At 36.2% G+C, this 21,382-nt stretch overlaps 1 protein-coding gene across 1 annotated transcript; it reads right to left on the bottom strand.

Annotated features, from left to right (window-relative positions):
* Positions 1 to 144: 144 nt before the first annotated feature.
* dhx57 (DEAH (Asp-Glu-Ala-Asp/His) box polypeptide 57) lies at positions 145 to 20,988 on the bottom strand. The gene is made up of 22 exons (XM_051125426.1): positions 20,629 to 20,988; positions 20,248 to 20,457; positions 17,092 to 17,978; positions 16,796 to 16,995; positions 14,068 to 14,189; positions 13,768 to 13,966; positions 13,223 to 13,347; positions 13,013 to 13,146; positions 11,888 to 11,942; positions 11,556 to 11,770; positions 11,278 to 11,394; positions 11,063 to 11,159; positions 9,686 to 9,859; positions 9,393 to 9,593; positions 8,375 to 8,651; positions 6,525 to 6,620; positions 4,423 to 4,506; positions 4,176 to 4,313; positions 3,881 to 3,955; positions 3,666 to 3,800; positions 1,263 to 1,463; positions 145 to 1,180 (listed from the first exon to the last, which is right to left on the bottom strand). The coding sequence occupies exons 1-22, from the start codon at positions 20,907 to 20,909 to the stop codon at positions 1,037 to 1,039; spliced, it is 4,167 nt and encodes a 1,388-aa protein (XP_050981383.1). The 5' UTR covers positions 20,910 to 20,988; the 3' UTR covers positions 145 to 1,036.
* Between the last annotated feature and the right edge of the window lie 394 nt (positions 20,989 to 21,382).

Below are 21,382 nucleotides of genomic sequence, written 5' to 3'. Positions count from 1 at the left end.
ATGAATACTGTAATGGTGTTACCCAAAAAATGCAGTCATGTAATGAGACAGCTGTAACATTTTTTAATTTTACACAGTTGTTATTTTGTAACCTTAAGTGCTGAAATATAATTGTTGGAAAAAAAATTTAAATAAGAAAATCCATTATTTTTAATCCAATTAATTCATTTATTTTTAAATACACTTGATAATGCATCTTTTGGCAAAAATATGACATTTCATAGTAGTCCCACACTATAATAGAAGTTAGTAATTCAAAACACAATAATAATCTTTAAATTTGACACAATTCATACTTAAATACCTCATGCCATACATTCAAGTTTCATGCACATGCTTCTGATAGTGCTTGATTCTGTAACATTGAATTAAAGCAGTCCAATATGGACTTAGGGATTTAAGAAATGTTTGTGTGAAATCACACAATGTCAAAAGACATTTTCTGCATTTATTCTATAAAAGAAAATGAAGCTAAATGAATATATTTCAAGTGCCTTCACATTTCAGCAAAACCTTCTACTGACATGCTATAAGGTGTCATTTAAAGGGATAGTTCACCCAAAAATTAAAATTCTGCCATCAATTACTCACCCTTGTGTCATTCCAAACCTGTAAGACCTTTGTTCATCTTCAGAACACAAATAAAGGTATTTTTGATGAGATCCGAGAGCTTTCCGACAAATAATTGTTGAATAAAGTCATGATTTTTATTTTCATTGCACACAGTATTCTTGTAGCTTCATAACATTACGGTTGAACCACTAATGTCACATGGACTATTTTAATGATGTCTTTACTACCTTTCTGGGCCTTGAATGTGTCAGTTGCATTGCTGTATATGTCAGAAAGCTCTCGTATTTCATCCAAAATATCTTAATTTGTGTCCTGAAGATGAACAAAGGTCTTGTGGGTTTGGAACGACATGAGAGTGAGTAATTAAGGAGAGAATTTCAATTTTTGGGTGATCTTTCACTTTAATCAATACTATGTGAGTGAATGTGCGTTTCGTTGGTGCTGTGTATTGAACGACTGTGTGTTACTGTGTGGAGATGAGTGACACTATGGTGTGTATGATGCGAGATCCTCGAGGACAGCTGATCAGATCCATGCTGGGATTTCTGATCTTCTCCTCTAAGAGCTGATCCAACTCCCACCGCAGCTCTTTCACCAGCTCGGCCACCTACATATACACAGTCTAAAATCAAATACTGGCACAGCATACTCCTAGCATGATATAATATTCTAGTGCAAGCCTGCTTTACCTCATGAGACGCGGCAGCAAATTTAATCCAGCCGTCATCCAGAGAGATGGTGAACTCTCCACGCTGTAGCTCCACGTTCACTTGCCCCCCTCCGAATAACACCATGGGATACACACACACCATGCTACAGTCACGGATAAACACTCGACTGGTCTTCACCTTCTCGTGGTACACCAGGTATGGGCTGTCATAGTGTCGAACCTACACAGAGACATACATACACTTGATTTAAGACAATATATGGGCCTTTCTACAGAATTGGTTCAAAGTCAGAGTTAGAAACATCTTTTTCCAAAAAAAATTGTTGTATAATATCTAAGGTAGACATTTCTAGCAGTTGTGCCGTTAATTCTCATATTGATTTTCAGAAAGTATTACCTATTAAGATTTTGCTTACATCTAGATTGTAAATATATATTTTTTCTATTTTATTATTTTTTTCAGAGGTGAATACATAATTACATTTTTAACAATATTTCAAGTGTAATTTATGAGATTCGTTGTATTTTGAATCCAGTTTTTCTTTGTAAAAGGCAAAAAGTTGATCATACTGATTTCAAAGTTAAAGGACAAGTCCACTTCCAGAACAACTTACAAATAATGTACTCACCCACTTGTCATCCAAGATGTTCATGTTTTTCTTTCTTCAGCCGTAAAGAAATTATGGGAAATTATAGGGAAACATTTGAGCATTTTTCTCCATATAATGGACTGATATGGTGCCCCGATTTTGATCTTCCAAAATGCAGTTAAAATGCGGCTTCAAACGATCCCAAATGCGGTTGTAATCCCAACCGAGGAAGAAGAGTCTTATCTAGCGCAACGATCGGTTATTTTCATAAAAATAATACAATTGATATACTTTTTAATGTCAAATGCTCGTCTTGTCTTACTCTGCCTGGACTGTTTTTTTCCGGTTCATGACAGTTAGGGTATGTTGAAAAACTCCCATCTCATGTTCTCCCTCAACTTTAAAATCGCCATATATCGCTGTTTTACCTTTTTTGTTAAGGGTGTTTGATCTTCTTTGCATGTTCACTTTGCAAAGACTGCGTCTGTACTTCTGTAGCGATGTAGGATGATTTTGAAATGATTTTTGAAGTTGAGGGAGAAAATATGATTGGAGTTTTTTGACATACCCTAACTGTCTTGAGTCAGAATACACAGATTTCAGGGAGAGCGAGACAAGACGAGCATTTAAGATGAAAAATTATTTCAATTGTATTTTTTAAATGAAAATAACCGATCATTTCGCTTGATAAGACCCTTCTTCCTTGGATGGGATCGTTTACAACCGCATTTGTGATCGTTTGAAGCTGCATTTAAACTGCATTTTGGAAGTTCAAAATCGGGGCACCATATCAGTCCATTATATGGAGAAAAATCCTGAAATTTTTTCCTCAAAAAATATCATTTCTTTACGACTGAAGAAAGAAAGACATGAACACCTTGGATGACAAAGGGGTGAGTACATTATATGTGAATCTTTGTTTTGGAAGTGGACTTCTCCTTTAAGGATTCATTAGTTTGAATATACATTGAACCAAACACTAATCATAAAATCTTTGATTATTCAGTATACTTTCTTTTTGGCAAAACATCCCATGTTTTGGTTGTGACTGCACATTTTCAGTAGTTACAGTAATGTTTTGGTAGCGACTGCATCACATTACAGAATTTTAACCCACTTACTAAAACACTACTAAAATATTAAAAATTTATTACGTTTATTTCCCCCAAAAATGAAGATCACGTGTTCCCTTTTGTCACCACTGAAACAGTGATGAAATTAGTTTCGGCCAATAGACTAAAACATACACTTTCGGTGGTGACATGAAAAATGCAGCACTTTTTTTTTTTTTTTACTTCACTTTTTAAAAGAATGAAAAAGATACTTTTAAAAACAACAATAAAAAAAAAAATCCAAAAATTATTTCAATATCATTTTCTTAAGTTGAAATTTAGGGGTTAGAGTTCGAGACAGCCACCTCCCAATTGAAAGTACCCAATAAATGATGATTTTATATATTAAGCTTACTAATTTACATATTATTGTGGGTTTCAATAGATAATAGAAGGATCTTAATAAACATCTAAGATTTGAATACTTAAATGCTTGTTAAATGTGTTTTTGCTTGTGGGACAGCAGTTTGCACCAATTTTATAGAATGCCCCATATAAAAACTTACAAATGATGTAACCAAGGATATGCAGACAGGTCAAATAATATTTTATAAATGACATTACTGAAAAATATCACTGTCTAATAACGCTCACTTTTCACAATCCAATATTAATCAAAGTTCTGATGGACAAAATTCTGTCCTGAAAACTATTTCAGTAGTAAATATCATTTTTTAGATGCCAAATTCAGAGCGAAAGTAATTTAAGTGAGATAGTTACAGAGAAGTTGACAGATGAGGGGTGTATGTGGACGGCTCCGTCACTCTTGGTCATGAAGCGCAGTTCCTCTGCTTTAGGCTGCATCTTCACAGCCCCTTTACTGGTAATCTTATACTTCCCCTGAGGAGATCTCACCTAAACAAAACACGGCATGCTTTACACACCTTCACAGTAAGCATCTTACACATCAGTTCAGAGAAATCTGTCAAACTGACCTGGACTACATTAGGGTAGAGAGCGGCACACAACATGGCTGACATCAGCTTTGTGTTATCAGAGTTCAGGTTGGCCTGTGAAAAAAAACACTTTGTTAAAAGAACAGATCACATGTTCGTTCATACTAATGGTTTATCATACTTAAACCCACAACTGAACAGTACCAGTGTCAAAAGCCACTCACTTATTTGTGGTTTCCACATTTCTATGACCTTAAGTGTATAAAAACTTTTCTGTATCAGTTATAATATTAGTTCTGTAGTTTTTGTCCCAGCACTCAGGAATCAATGTTACCTCATAGCCTGTGGCCTCCAGCACCCCATCACTTCCTTTCGAGCTCATTTTTTCAATAACCCTGGCCTTCAGTCCATCTTTCACAAAGCCAATGTCAGACAGAAGCTCTGCAAACTGCCTTTTAAGACATGCTATCTCCTAAGAGAAGACAAACACACACACACATACACACACAACACAGAACAGTTATGCCAGAATATGGCCAAAATGACTGACATACACTCAGCCAATCAGAGTCCAGTCTAACCTGTAAGCCCCGGATGGAGAGGAAGTTCTCTCTGCAGTACTGGTAACCAGCCTTAAAGCCACTCTGTGCAGCGTTACACCAGCCCTATATAGAACGTATATCAGCACAAGTCTTCATGATTACATCAAACAGCAAATTTCATGCATTGAACTATAAATGAACATGAGCTGAATAATGAACAAGGCTCAGCTCTTAATGGGGAATTATCAGAAATGCATAATAAAAAAATCTCAGCTAACATGATCAGAAGTAGATGAATATATTGGGAAGATTGATCAAGATCATTTTCATGACTGATCATGGTCTAACAAAAATGTTGCCTGCGTTAAAAAAAAATCCAAGATACTGATATTTAGGTGTGAACAGAATGAGACTGTGGATGGAACTAAAAAAATGTTCCTGTAAAATACACTACTATCGGAAGCTAAAAGCTAATAAAATTATCCAAATTATAAGAAAACAAAAGTGCAGGATGCAAGTGGTGAAGGATGTGTATACTACACTGTGTGCAGAATTATTAGGCATGTTGATATTCTGGTCATATTTTTTTTCCAAACACATTTTACCAATTCCAAACCACATCAGTCTTAATAACTACTGTTAATTTTGTGTTTAATCATTTATATGTGATATATAATTGTCCGTGAAGGCTGGAAGTGAAAAACTCCTTATATTCAGGTGTGCAGAATTATTAGGCATGTTTTCGTTTACAGCTAAAATGAGCCAAAAAAGAGATTTAACCCAGACTGAAAAGTCCAAATTATTAAATGCCCATGAGAAGAATGCAATACTAATGCATTACAAGAATTTGCAAAGTTAAGGCTTGACCATTGGACAGTGAAATGCTTGTTGAGTCTGCATGGTCAGAAAAAACAGGTGGAGAAGAAAAGATGCATGTTAACTGCAAAAGAATTAGGAATTAAGGTGAAGAATTAGGTGTGACACCATCAGGAACCGTTTCCAGTTCTCCAGCGCCACCATTTTCCAGAACTGCAACCTACCTGGAGTCTTCAGAAGTACAATGTGTCAGGTTCTCAGAGACTTTGCTTGGTAAAAAATCTAAAAAATGCCCCTGACTTAATAAGAATAACAAGCTGACGTCTTGTGAAATACATGAAGACAGTTTTTTTATATTCTTTAGAGACAGATAAGTTGAGAGTGACTCTTGAAGGACAAGCATCACATCCTCTTGTGCCTCTGATTCAAGAATTTATCTTCTAAAATCTGGCAGTAAGTTTTGGGAGTTCATTTTTAGTCCATCTCTGAAAGTCAGACTTTTCAGGATAAGGACTAAACATGAACTCCCAAAACTTACTGCCAGATTTTAGAAGATAAATTCTTGAATCAGAGGTACAAGAGGATGTGATGCTTGTCCTTCAAGAGTCACTCTCAACTTATCTGTCTCTAAAGCATATAAAAAAACTGTCTTCATGTATTTCACAAGACGTCAGCTTGTTATTCTTATTAAGTCAGGGGCATTTTTTAGGATTTTTTACCAAGCAAAGTCTCTGAGAACCTGACACATTGCACTTCTGAAGACTCCAGGTAGGTTGCAGTTCTGGAAAATGGTGGCGCTGGAGACTAAACGGTTCCTGATGGTGTCACACCTAATTCTTCACCTTAATTCCTAATTCTTTTGCAGTTAACATGCATCTTTTCTTCTCCACCTGTTTTTTCTGACCATGCAGACTCAACAAGCATTTCACTGTCCAATGGTCAAGCCTTAACTTTGCAAATTCTTGTAATGCATTAGTATTGCATTCTTCTCATGGGCATTTAATAATTTGGACTTTTCAGTCTGGGTTAAATCTCTTTTTTGGCTCATTTTAGCTGTAAACGAAAACATGCCTAATAATTCTGCACACCTGAATATAAGGAGTTTTTCACTTCCAGCCTTCACGGACAATTATATATCACATATAAATGATTAAACACAAAATTAACAGTAGTTATTAAGACTGATGTGGTTTGGAATTGGTAAAATGTGTTTGGAAAAAAAATATGACCAGAATATCAACATGCCTAATAATTCTGCACACAGTGTATATACTATTAAGAATTGTGTATCTCTAGTAATGAATGTTATTAGAGCCTGTACTGACCTTGTACGCCTGCAGTAAAGCTTGATGGTCACTGTTCGCTAGAGAGAACCCCAACTTCTTCTCATTAGCTTCCTCTCGTTTATCCCAGGGAGACACCTGTGAGTATGGCAGGATGTCAGGTAACATTGTACTGCACTGGAGTATCATCTTCTAGAGCTGCACGATTCTGGATAAATTGAGAATCCCGATTTTTTTGACTCAAATAGAGATCATGATTTTACCAGGATTCCCAGGACACACCTGTTTACTGTAGTTACAAACAAAATTTTACAGTTTGCATTTCTAGTATAACCCTCTTTCTTTAGCTCAAGTGTGCAAACCTCTTTGCCACATGCACTGTAATATGTATTATATTGAATTATACTGAGTTAAATTTTCAAATGAAAATGGCAACTTGATCGTTTTATAAAGTATGCATTCATATGTATTTCCAGAACGAAAATTGACAGATTATGTACTCACCCCTTGTCATCCAAGATGTTCATGTTTTTCTTTCTTCAGCCGTAAAGAAATTATGGGAAATTATAGGGAAACATTTCAGGATTTTTCTCCATATAATGGACTGATACGGTGCCCCGATTTTGAACTTCCAAAATACAGTTTAAATGCGGCTTCAAATGCATGAGATCCCAAATGTGGTTGTAAAAGATCCCAGTCGACAAAAAAGGGTCTTATCTAGCGAAACAATCGTTTTTTTTCAAACTAATACAATTGATATACTTTTTAATGTTAAACGCTTGTCTTGTCTTACTCTGCCTGGACTGTTTTGTTCCGGTTCATGACCGTTAGGGTATGTCGAAAAACCTCCATCTCATGTTCTCCCTCAACTTCAAAATACTTCTGCAGCAATGTAGGATGATTTTGAAATGATTTTTGAGGTTGAAGTTGAGGGAGAAAATATGATTGGAGTTTTTTGACATATGATCACTGTCTTGAGTCAGAATACACCGAGTTCAGGGAGAGCAAGACAAGATGAGCGTTTGAGATTAAAAAGTATATAAATTGTATTTTTTTAATGAAAATAACCGATTGTTATGCTAGATAAGACCCTTCTTCCTCGGTTGGGATCATTTACAACCGCATTTGGGATCGTTTGAAGCCGCATTTAAACTGCATTTTGGAAGTTCAAACTCCGGGCACCATATCAATCCATTATATGGAGAAAAATCCTGAAATGTTTTCCTCAAAAAACAATTTCTTTACGGCTGAAGAAAGAAAGACATGAACATCTTGGATGACAAGGGGTGAGTACATTATCTGTCAATTTTTGTTCTGGAAGTAGACTTCTCCTTTAACACATATGAATGCATACTTTATAAAGCGATCTTGTTGCCATCTTCATTTGAAAATGTAACTTCAATATAATACATATTACAGTGCATGTGGCAAAGATGTTTGCATACTTAAACGAATGATTCAGTGACAAATACAACTTTTGTCATAACAGTTACTTTTTGAGTTTTTGAATGAAAAAATGTAAATGACACAAACCTTACTTGAAGTGCCAATTACTTTCAAAAGATGACATGCTCTATTTTGAACGCTACCATTAATATCAATGTTTATATTATGACCTTTAATCCCAGTATTTCTGTGATAACCTGAATGACTATAAGACGGAAAAAATACTGGGTAGTTGAAAAGACCGTGAAGCTGTTTCTTACCTAAACATGGTAACTGTGCGAACACAGATTTGAATGTTCCGGTAAGTCTTTTTTCAAAGGTTTAATAAACACAGGGAATTGTTGCCATTTAGAAATGAGATTGCATGAGTGTTTGAATCGAGACCGCAATCTTTACACAATTAATCGTGCAGCTCTATCATCTTTTATATGTGTTTGGTGACTTACAAATGGACTCTTGAAAGCCAAGCTGGCAGCGATGGTGAGGGCAGGGTCCAGGCAGCGGAAAATAGCTCCGAGCAGCATGAGTTTACCGATGCGGACATCCACAGGCAGACAGGCCAAATGCCAACCGAGGGGAGTCAGAGACTCCTCGTCTGTCAGGGCGCCCAGGGCACACAGGCGCTGTTTAGCAGCCTCCAGACTGCCCTCTGTGGGCGGCTCAATAAGCTGAGAGAAAACAGACTCCAGAGGACGCTCTGCAAACACCTCCAGCACCTTAACCCTGAAGGAGAAAAGCAAAAATGGGTTGAAGTTTAAACTATTAAGATCTAAACCAATCAAGCTTGGGTATAACAGGAGGTTTGCTTACATAATAGTTCGCTTATATAATAGTTCATCCAAAAACTGAAATTTGCTGAAAAACTATACTGCAGATGAGTTTGTTCATGGGAACAGATTCTGAGAAATTTAGCATTACAGCACTTGCTTACCAGTGGAGTGAATGGGTGCCGTCAGAATGAGAGTCCAAACAGCTGATAAAAACATCACAATAATCTACAAGTAATCCACACTACTCCAGTCCATTAATTTAATGTCTTGGGAGGTGAAAAGCTACATGTTTGTAAGAAACAACACCATCATTAAGACGTTTTTAACATTCAAACCATTGCTTCCAACAAAAAAATTTTGGCCAGAGGCAACCTATGCCTCAATAATGGATTTGTTTCTTACAAACACTCACTTTTTCATTTCACAAGACGTTAATTGATGGACTGGAGTGGTGTGGATTACTTGTGAATTATTGTGATGTTTTTATGTGCTTCTTGGACTCTCATTCTGACGGCACCCATTCACTGCAGAGGATTCACTGGGGAGCGAGTCGTGTAATGCTACATTTCTTCAAATCTGTTCCCATGAACAAACAAACTCATCTATATTTTGGATGACCCATGGGTGCGTTTCAGTACATTTTCATCAAATTTTAAATTTTGGGGTAAACTACTCGTGGTTTTAAGGTGGTTACCTTAGACAGAGCTGCTCCAGAGGAACTCTCTGGATCTCAGGCAGCTGCTGTTGACTCAGGTGGTATGTGAAACGATGGCTCGTAAACAGATGGAAGCAGACGCCTGATGCCACACGACCGGCACGGCCTTTTCTCTGAAGAGCGTTGGCACGAGACACCCACACGTCCTCTAGACTCTCCATACTGCGACTAGCATCATACCTAATACATGCACAAAATATGATAATGCATCCAAAACTGCAAATAATATTCAATGTTATTTAAGAAAAATAAACTCTGACAGTGTGTCAAACCTCTTCTCCTTCATCCGGCCAGAGTCTATGACATACACAACATCATCAATGGTAACAGAAGTTTCAGCAATGTTGGTAGAGATGATGATTTTGGTCACACCCTCAGGTGGGCGGGTAAAGACAGCCTGCTGCTCCTCATTGGACAGGGATGAGTGTAGAGGATACACTACACACCTAAAGACAATTTACATACAATCATAAATAGACATAATTATCCACTTTTTACAGTTGAATCAGGCATCCAAAACATGTTAAGTCTAAAATAATTATTTCATTATTAATGTTATTTACATATTAATACACTGTGCAATACCTTTCAAAAGTTTTTATTTGAAAGTTACAGTTGAGGTCAAAAGTTTACATCCCCCTTTCAGAATCTGCAAAATGTTAATTATTTTACCAAAATAAAAGGGATCATACAAAATGCATGTTGTTGTTTATTTAGTACTGACCTGAATAAGAGATTTCTCATTAAAGATGTTTACATATAGTCCACAAGAGAAAATAGTAACATTTATAAAAATGGCCCCTTTCAAAAGTTTACATACACTTGATTTTTAATACTGCGTTGTTACCTGAATGATCTAAACCGTTTTTTTTTTTTTTTTTAAATATATATATATAAATATATATAAGATTCATATATATATAAATATATAAAATCTAATTATGAGTTGGGGGGTAACTTTTGAACAGAATGAAGATGTGTACATTTTTCTTATTTTGCCTAAATATCTTTTTTTTTTTTCATTTAGTCCTTCCCTTCAGAGGCTACAGAAGATACTCACATGTTTCCCAGAAGACAAAATAAGTTAAATACACCCTGATCTTCACATTCAAAAAGTTTTTAACCCCCGGCTCTTAATGCATGGTTTTTCCTTCTAGAGCATCAGTAAGTATTTGAACCTTCTGCAATAGTTGCATATGAGTCCCTCAGTTGTCCTCAGTGTGAAAAGATGAATCTCAAAATCATACAGTCATTATTGGAAATGGTTCAAATACACAAAAATGTTGAAAAACCAAAGAATTTGTGGGACCTGAAGGAAATTTCTGAAGAACAGCAGACAGTTCAGGACAAATAAGTGACTTATGAACAACTATCACTAAACAAAGGGGCATGTAAACTTTTGATCTCAGCTGTAAAAGGAACAGCATTTATTTTGAAATATCTTTTCTAACATTACAAATTTCTGCACTCTCACTTTTTATCAATTTAATGCATTCTTGCTGAAAAAAAGTATTCATTTATTAAAAAAAAAAAACACCTTACTTACCTCAAAGCTTTGTACAATACTAATATAATTGACTTTTGGAAAAAGACTACTTTAAGAAACTGCCAATTCACATAAAAAGCAATAACCCATTAAACCCATGTACCTGTTTGTTCTTCTATTATTGAACATCCTGTTAGACTGCAGCTGCTCATATAATTGCTTTATTTCAGCAAGTCCTGGTAGGAAGACCAAAACAGCACCTGTGTAGTCACACACACACAAAAACCAGTCAATCACTGAGGTTTTTTTTTATCCTTTCTAAGAAGGCTGTAATTATTTGAAGAGGAGTCTAGTGCAGGGGTTTATGGTGCTCTTTACCCGGTGGGTAGCTGTGCTTTCCATCAACAATCCACTCCAACAGATTCTCCACCAGGTCCATGTTGATTTTATCAAGATCCATAGCAGCCAATGTTTTCACTACAGACTTTGAATAATCTTAACAAAAGATGCACAAAGATATACACAGCTGTTTGGTCAAATTTCACAGAGATCTAATATAAAGAAATTATTTAACAAGCAGGCTGTACTTTGTATAAGCAAAAATCTGGTAATAAATCAATAAAAATACTAAAATGGTAGAATTCAAGTGTTCTTACTGGAATATCGAACAGTGAGATCCTGTTGACTAAGCTGCTGATCAGGTATGGAGTCTTTGACCGAATCCTTTTTCACGAAAGATGTAAAAGACCAACTGCAATCATCATCAAAGTCTTCAACAGGAGCTCGTCCCTTCCCAGCCGTGCCACCCTGACCAGAGGGACGATTTTGCTTTGCAGAGCGCCGATATGGACTACCATCTTCAATGACATACCTTCACAACAAAAGAACAAAATATTATGTTGTTAAGTTGTAAAGACTATATTTTATTTTTTTTGTGTGAAGAATATACAATAATAATAGACAAAGCAATACATATTTATCTGAATACCTGGTCTTAGCGATGGCATCTTCAAGAAAGAACTGCTCCACCGGGAATGTACGTCCTTTTAAAAAGTAAATACGAAATGCGTGATGGACAACATCCTTATAAACTACTAATTTTTTTTAAAAAAGGTGCACTAAATGTCTTTTTCATCATAAAAGTATCAATAATAGTAATCAATGAATGTTTAAAGGTGACATATCATGAAAATATGACTTTTTTGTGTTTAAATGCAATAAATGGGTCCCCAGTGCATCTACCAACCCAGAAAACATGAAACAGGACAATACAGTAACTTTTTTTTTTGGTAAGCCTTTCTCGCAAGCAAAAAACGATTCACTTATATTTTGCTCCCCCCCATGATGTAGAAAGGCAATTTTTATTACAATATTACCGCCCATTAATCTGCATGTTTCCACCCATGGCGCAAGCAACAATGGTGTACCAGTTCTAACACCATGGCGAAAGTTGGAGCAAAGCATGCTAACTGTTCTGTCATTGGCTGCACAGACGAACACAGAACACTATTTAGAGTCGCAGCCTCAGAGGAGACAAGACAGCAGTGGAATTATTAATTTATTTACTGTATATTACATTGCTGCCACACACATCTAATACAAACATGCAATTTCTTTCCCAGTTGTTTACCTTCACATACATAACTGACTGTTTTTGTAACTCGTGTGTTTTTAACATTAAAAACTTGTGTTTGACAGTTTAAGGGCAATAAGACATGAAAGAAACTCACATGCCGTGCAACAGCCACGTTCCATTTGCGTGCTTTGAATGCATGTGCTCAGAAATCCTTTTATCAGTAGTTTAAACTAATATGGTTTAAAACGCATGATGTTTGTACAACAGACATGATAATCAAAACCAAACAGATGTTTTTCAGCAGAATATCTGAGGTATGAGCTGTAAAAGCACAGCCCTATTCTGGAAAAGGGGGAGGAGAGTAGCAGCTCATTTGCATTTAAAGAGACATGCACGAAAAGGTATTTTGAGCTGTAACTTTACAGACACATTTTGGGGACACCTGAGACTTATACTACATATTGTAAAAATGGGCATAATAGGTCACCTTTAATGAGAAATATAATTATTTTTTTTGTTAGTAATAATATGAAGTACCTGGTATATGGATGCAGGGGCAGTTGCTGAAGTACTGTGAGAAGAGCTCAGCATTCAGGGTTGCACTCATCATAATTATTTTCAGATCTGTCCTTTTAACAATCAGATCCTTCAGAACCAGCAACAGGAAGTCACTGTGAGACAGGAATCATGTTAATTTCAGACTGCTGTGCGACTGTGTTGTTACGTACACGTGTGCTTTCCACAAACCTCTCTTCTGTCCTTTCATGGACCTCATCTACGATCACATGCGAAATGCCGCTGAGCTCAGAGTCGCCCTCCAACCTGCGCAAAAGGACGCCAGTGGTGCAGAACATCAGCCTGGTGGTCGAGGACTGAAAACAAGAAAACATATAGACATTAATACTTTTTTTTTTTTTAATCAAGGATGCATTAAATTGTTTAAAAGTGACAGTAAGGGCTTTTATAATGTTACAAGATTCATATTTCATATATCTTTTGAATTTTCCATTCTTCAAAGAATCCTAAAAAAGTATCATTGTTTCAAAAAAAAAAAATAAACTGCTTTCAACTTTGATAATAAATGTTTCTTGAGCAGCAAATCAGCATATTATAATGATTTCTTAAGGATCATGTGACACTGAAGACTGGAGTAATGATGCTGAAAATTCAGCTTTGCTATCACAAGAATAATTCAACATGATAATCAAATGATGATTAAAATCTTCAGATGTATTGCTCAGCATTAAGTAGCACTCAGAGTAAATGTGGTTGGTATGTAAAAACTGCATTACCCTGACGGTCTCCAGACGGATCTGGTAGCCTGTAGAGTGACCCAAGGCCTCTGCTCGCTCCTGGGCCACTCGGCTCGCCACAGCGATGGCAGAGATGCGCCGTGGCTGAGTGCAAATAATGTTGGCCACTCTATCCGGCCATCCAGTCTGGAGGAAATGATCCAGAATGAACTGAGGAATCTGAGTGGTTTTCCCGCACCTGAAGTTACATTCATTCCAACATGAAGAGATGTCAAGAACATCAATTTTGGCCAAATTAAAAAACTGGTTAATAGAATAAGCCGCAAGTCACAGTCTTACCCAGTCATTCCACTGATGACAAGAACCTGGTTCTTATCCAAACACTCCAATATGGCTTCTCTCTTCTCCCATGCAGGTAGCTTCTGCCTCTGCTCCTGCATCGATGTATAGCGCCTCGACGACTGACAGAGAAAACAGACAAATGACACTCTTAAAAAACAATTTCTATGTTCTATTACTTTCTTCTGTGTAACACAAAAGGTGAAAATTTGAACAATATCCTGAATAGTCTCTTGCATATAATGAAGGTAAATGGAAACAGGGTTCTGTCAAGCTCCAAACTGATTTAAAACTGCTCTATAATGAGGTTTGGTCAGAAGATATGGGGAAAGCAATGACGTTTTATACCATTAACATCAACCCTGAAGCAACGTGCTAATGAGCAGCATATTTGATTTAAAAGCTACAGTACAGCAGACGACAAGATTTTCAGTGAAAAAAACTTACATTTCAGTCTGTCTAATACATAAATCTGTCAAATGATTTCAGTCTTGGAATCTAGTGCTTTTGGTCATACAGAATATTTTAAAGAAGGTTCTATGATGCATTTAATCATTTTTAAGCTTTCCTCAAAAACTCACTTTTTATGTTTTGTGAGAAAAAGTAGAAACAAGGTAGCATTTTAGCAGTCCATTGTCCTGAAATCAGTGTTTTTTTTTGAACGGGTTTTTTTTTAAGTGCCTGAAATAAGGTCTGTAGTTACACAAGTTTAAGATACTTTCACATTTTATTTTCTCAACAGGAATACGCCACTCAAGCTTAAAGGGAACCCTGTGTATTAAGACTTGTATAGCTTAATATAACGTTAATGATGATATTGAAATATGCAGTAGAAAACCCATGAAAGATTTACGTTATTTTAAAAATCCACATCGTTTTATACATATTTTGGACTATGGGGGGGGGGCAAACGGTTGCACTTGGTGAGCTACTGGTGCTACTGTTGCTATTTATTACAACACAACTCAAAATACTCGGAAATGTGATTTTCAGTCGAAGGAAGCGATAAAAAGAGAAAACAATGGGAAAATGCCTGTGGATGAATAAAACTTCCTAAAGACCTGCGTCTTTGTTCTCTCCACTCTCTTGTAGGCCACAGCTACTAAAGAGCTTACAAACAGCAGAGACAAGAAACGCTTGTCATGTCGATGCTTGTCATGACGCCGCAGCCACTGAAGTAGTTTCACAGCACGGATTTCACTCGATATCCAGGGGCGTTTGGACTCTTTTGGGGAAAATCGACGGTACGGCATTTGGTTTAAGCCTACACTTACATCCATCGCCACCTGTAAGCTCTTTCAGTATCTGCGGTAATCATATCAGTATTTTATTTGTGTTGCAGTAAAAATAGCAACAGCTAGTGCCAGTAGCTTACCGAGTGCAACAATTTCATGTCATCAAAATAATGGCGCCCCCATAGTCCAAAATATGTATAAATCGATGAGGATTTTTTAAAATAACAAATCTTTCATGGGTTTTCTACTACATATTTCATCATTTGTGACCCTGGACCACGAAACCAGTCATAAAGGTCAATTTTTTAAAATTTAGATTTTTACATCATCTGTAAGAATCTGAATAAATAAGCTTTCTGTTGATGTATAATTGATTAGCATAGGACAATATATGGCCAAAATAAAACTATTTGAAAATCTGGAATCTGAGGGTGCAAAAAAATAAAAAATAAATAAAAACAATGAGAAAAATCACCTTTAAAGCTGTTCAAATAAAGTTCTTAGCAATGTATATTACTATTCAAAAATTAAGTTGATATATTTACGGTAGGATATTTTAAAAATATCTTGCAACATGACATTACTTAATATCCTAATGATTTTTGGCATAAAAGAAAAATCGATAATTTTGATCCATACAGTGCATTTTAGGCTACTGCTACAAATATACCCGTGCTACCTAAGACTCTTGTCTCTGTCTTTCTTCAGTCAATAAGAAATTATGATTCTTGAGGAAAAAAATTTAGGTATTATCTCCATATAGTGAACTTCAATGGTGCCCCCAAGTTTGAACTTCCAAAGTGGAGTTTAAATGCACCTTTAAATGGCTCTAAATGATCCCAGCCAATGAATAAGGGTCTTATCTAGCAAAACGATCAGTCATTTTTAAAAAAACAATTTGACAATTTATATACTTTTTAACCTCAAATGCTCGTCTTGTCTAAGTCTGCGTGAACGTTTTTCGACACGCTAATTGTATTGACCCGGATTACACAAAGTACGCATATGCATCGCAGAGACGAGACAAGACAAGTATTTGAGGTTAAAAAGTATATAAATTGTCAATTTGTTTCAAAAACAACCAATCATTTCACTAGATAAGACCCTTCTTCTTTGGCTGGGATCGTTTAGAGCCATTTGAAGCTGCATTTAAACTGCATTTTGAAAGATCAAACCTGGGGGCACCATTAAAGCCCACTATATGGAGATAATTCCTGAAATGTTTTCCTCAAGAAACATATTTTCATATTGACTGAAGAAAGAAAGACATGAACATCTTGGGTGACAAGGGGGTGAGTAAATTATCTGTAAATTTGTGTTCTGAAAGTGAACTTCTTTAATGGTGGTGACAATGAAGTCATGCAGCTGTGGTGTAGTCCATTCATAAGATAACTTTAGCTTCAAGTTCATACTATGCTACATCAAAAACAACCACACACACATCCATACCAATGTGGGCATATTAGGTCTGCAACAGGCTTCATGTGTGTTACCTGTTTCCTCTTAAACTCTCGACAGAGCTTCTTGTTGTCTTGCAGTATTTGCTCAGTTTTGATCTCCATCTTCTTCACCATCCTCTTCCTCAAGTTAACATAGCTCTCGTTTTCCACTGGGATACATTCCTCTTCGTCTTCATCATCATCACCACCATCTTCTTGTTCATCATCAACATCCTCTCTTAGATTCAACGCATCTGATTGAACAACAAATATATTACGTAAGTAACAGAGTTTTCATTTTTGGGTGAACTATTTATTTAAATATACTTTTGAGATGCCCAATCGCTCACCTTCCTTCTGTCTCACTCTGTGGTTTGTGATCTCTGTGGAGTTGGTTGATTGATCTCTAGTTACAGTATTGGTTGTAATGCTGTTTTCTACAGTGTTCCTACTGCTTCGATTCCTGGATGGAGTGACAGTGGGTGGAGCAAGAACAGGGGGCGGAGCACTGTACTTGTGATGAGCAGCTGACAGCAACTCTCTGACAGGTCCATCCTCCTCCAGACAGGAAATGAGGGTGTAAACCACCGGCTCTCCTTCCTGGGCAGCACTTAGTGACTGACCGAACAGGTACTCTGTGACACTGAGGCGTCCCGCGCCTGACAGCGATTCATCGGTGCTACTGAAGGCCACAAACGGAGGCTGAAAAGGATATAAACTACCTGGTTGGAATCGAATCTCCAGCTGGTAAACAGGAGCTTCTGTGCTGCTAAACCCCGGTTGACTTGCCTTACAAAACTCTCTGGAAGAGCTCGATTCATTATTTTGGTGCTTGAACTTGCAGCGGTTTCCAAACTTACAACCTGCCCCCTTCAGGTAAAACTTACAAATCTGATTGGATCCTGACTGCTTTTTACAATTCGCAGAGTCTGGAGTTTTGTTCCGGCTTTTATCCAACCACAGCAAATCAAGCTGGATAGTCCAAACGCGACTGCTGATACGCTCACAGAAGCGGTCGCCGTAGATTGCGGTCAAAGCGAGGGCCTCTTCCTGTCGCGAAGCCACACATTCCTCCTGGGAAGGGAGGTCGGATGTTTGGGGGCTGAGGGCGCTGGAGCCGAAACGTTCTCTGAACATCTGGGACAGGAGGAACTCTAACGTCGCTCCAACCTCACCATGTCCACTTCGTTCTCCAGCCTCCAAAGCTTGTCGACAGCGCTCACGGTCAAACCCATACCTGCAACACGGGAAACACCGAGTTATATATACAGTATACTGAGTGAACAAACAGATTCAGTACTTTAGAAACAGAAGTTAAAAAGTATAACTCATCTACCATCCAGGAGCTATCTGTACACATTATCCTATAATACACTTTAAACATCATAAAAAAAAAATTAAAAAAAAAAATAAGTAAAAACGTGTTAATTGATTTAATTTATAGTTACTGCAAGTAAGAACTATGAATTATCATATCATTCAGGGTGAAGATAGTTTTGTGTTATATTTTCTCTAAATGTTTGCCATTATTATGTACAATATTAACAATGATTATTAATCATACAGTTAAAAGTAGATTTTATTTTTGTGTCAAATGTACGGTCATTGTACATTCTCATGTTACAAAAACAGCATCCCGTTATTACGTACAATAGGATTATTAACCATCCAGTGAAAAATATTACATTTTTGTGTAAAAACAGTCAAATTTATGGTTATTGCAAGCAAAAACTATAAATTACCATATAACTTACAGTGCAAAAAACAGTAAAAAGACATTCCCAGAAGTCCCTGCATGACACATCATAAATGATTATATTATATATAAATAATTGTATCTTCTTATTAATGTACACTAGGATGCTTTGTGCTAAATGTTATGCTGATTTTTACAGTTACTACATAATAACCAATCATTACAGTTATTAACTATAAGACGAAAAACTGTAAATGGCTTAACATTGCATTATATGTAATTTTAATGAAAAATACTGTTAAAGTTATGGTTATTGCAAGCAAAAACTATGAATTACCATATACTTTACTGTGAAAAAAAAAAAGAGAGCGAGATTCCCAGAAGTCACTGCATGACGCATCATATATGATTATATTTTACATGAATAATTTTATCTTCTCATTTTTGTTATCAGTAATGTTACATTTTTGCGTTACATTTTTTAATTTATTTTTTCCAGTAATAACATATAATACAGTTAAACACCAAACATTACAGTTATTAATTATAGGATGAAAAACGGTAAATGGCTTAACATTTCATTGTATGTGATTTTATTGTAAATACTATCAAATTTATGGTAATTGCAAGTAAAAACTAATGAACTGACATATAATTTATGGTGAAAACCAAAAAAAGAGGTCTATTAGTAAAATATAATCATGTTTCTTCTCATTTTTGTTACCAGTTATGTACATTAGGGAGTTTTGTGTTATATTTTCTGTTCATTTTTGCCTTTATTACGTACAATCCGATTATTAACCATACAGTGAAAAATAATATTTTTTTGTGTAAATACTGTCAAATTTATTATTATTTAAATTAAAAACTATGAGCTACCATATCATTTACAGTGGAAAAAAAACTGTAAAAAGACATTCCCAGAAGTCCCTGCGTGAGACATCATATATGATTATATTTTATATAAATAATTTTAACTTTTCAATAATGTACACTAGGGTGCTTTTCTTAATTTTTACAGTTAATACATAATAACCAATCATTACATAAATGTAAATGGCTTAACATTGCATCATATGTAATTTTAGTGAAAAGTAACTATTTAATCTTTACAGTTATTGCATATAATACAGTTAATAACCAATCATTACAGTTATTAATTATAGGATGAAAACCTTAAATGACTTAACATTGCATTATATGTAATTTTATTGTAAAATATGGTCACATTTATAGTCATTGCAAGTAAAAACGAATGAATTACATATAATTTATAATTAAAAAAAAAGAAAATAGGTCCCTTAGTGACATTACATGTGATTAGAGTTTTATTTAAACATTTTTGCTTATGTTTTTTGTTATCACTATGATGTTTTGTGTTACATTTCAATATTTAGTGAATGTTCATTGCACCATTTAAGTGTTGTGTGTTACCATGATGGTGTTTTTTTTTGTTTTTGTCTTTTGTCTTTTGCAGAGTCTAAACATGAATATTAGCCATGTGGCTTTCTACATTTTCATCATGTGCATCACCCATATTTTTATGGTGATTACCCGTGCATTTAAGCAAATTTTGGTAGTTTAAGTAGGCTGATTTGTTAACTTGACATATACAATTATAGGTAATAACAGACACCAATATGGGATCCTATAATACCTGAAAAAAATGTCACCATATTTTTATGGTGAATTTCTGGTAACCACAGCTGTTGTATTTTACTGTAAATTTAACAGGATATTTCCTAAAGTGTACCATTATTACAATAATCTTGAAATATAAGTAGCGATGCCTATTTTAGCCAAAGCGTACCTGCAAAGAGTGCCCATGGCAAACAGGGAGATCACCGGCTCTGGCTTTGTGTGCTTCTCCTCGACCGAGTCCTCCATCCAGTCATCACTCTCAGCACACTCTACTCCATCATCATGAGTTTGCCAAAACTGATCTTCCTCACGATGGTCCAGCTCATCATACTCCTCTTCCTCATCCTCTTCCTCCTCACCACCTTCATAATCAGAGCCACTGTATGAAAAGAATACATTATTCAATACTGATCAAACTCTAAACCAACCAACAACTACTTGGAGTGCAACACAGGGGTTAAGAGGTTAAAAAAACCTTATAGAGAAAATGAAAGGGGAAAAATAAATGGGGAGTCCCCTGTTGCCTCTACAGAAACAAATTCAAGTTCACCTGTTTGCCGTCTGATACTCCTGGCTCTGAAGTTCCCGCAGTAGTTCTTTGACCTGTAGTTTGTTCTCTGACGTCATGTGTATCTTCTGCAAGAGGCAGCTGCACTTGCTCGGGTCTAAATCTGGATCTCTTCTCTTCCTCCTCATGTCTTCTGGGCAGCGCCTGAGATCTTCCTCTGCCGGTTCCTCCACGAGCCCCACGAACACCTCTTGAACCTCTAGATGAGGGAGGCTTGAATGACCGACTGGGACCCAAATCCAGGCTGAAATCAACTTCATCATCCCAACATCCACCAGCAGCCTTCCTGTTGCCACCACCACCTCCTCCTCCTCCTCCTCCACCTCCTCTGGGTTTATTGAACCGTCCTCCACCCCGATTGGGTTTGCTTCTCCTCCTTCCACTCATTAGTTCAGCTCCTTTTTAGTGTATTTCCTTACAATAGAATCATACTTGTGTTAATACACTTCTAAAAATCATGAACTGCATCTGCAAACAAGCTAATATAATATTTCATACATGATTATATGAAATTAAACAGCTGGGATGGTATTTGTAAGGATTATAAGCATAACTCAACCATTTAAATATGAAAACACAGTAACTAGACCTTAGTTAGAACGTATTGTACATACTGTATGTTGTGACAGTTACGATAAAATAAATGTTATTTGACAATAAAAGCCAACTCACAAATCATACCGATCATTGAGGCGATATTCAAAACAATATGAAGTTTCGCGAATCTTTTACTGTC

The sequence above is a fragment of the Labeo rohita genome, chromosome 13, assembly GCF_022985175.1.
Source record: "Labeo rohita strain BAU-BD-2019 chromosome 13, IGBB_LRoh.1.0, whole genome shotgun sequence".
In the NCBI taxonomy this organism is placed as follows: Eukaryota; Metazoa; Chordata; class Actinopteri; order Cypriniformes; family Cyprinidae; genus Labeo; species Labeo rohita.
Note: the sequence above shows the minus strand (reverse complement) of the source record. Positions and strands in the feature narration are given on the sequence as shown.

What these genes read in the sequence shown, in the direction of transcription:
- dhx57 (XM_051125426.1), bottom strand. Translation starts at nt 20,909, where the DNA reads ATGATGAAGTTGATTTCAGCCTGGATTTGGGTCCCAGTCGGTCATTCA. An exon ending in TCCGTCTGGAGACCGTCAGG is followed by an intron (nt 13,348 to 13,767) that starts GTAATGCAGTTT and finishes TCTTGTTTTCAG; the next exon opens with TCCTCGACCACCAGGCTGAT. An exon ending in CCCCTGCATCCATATACCAG is followed by an intron (nt 11,943 to 13,012) that starts GTACTTCATATT and finishes ACTTTTTAAAAG; the next exon opens with GACGTACATTCCCGGTGGAG.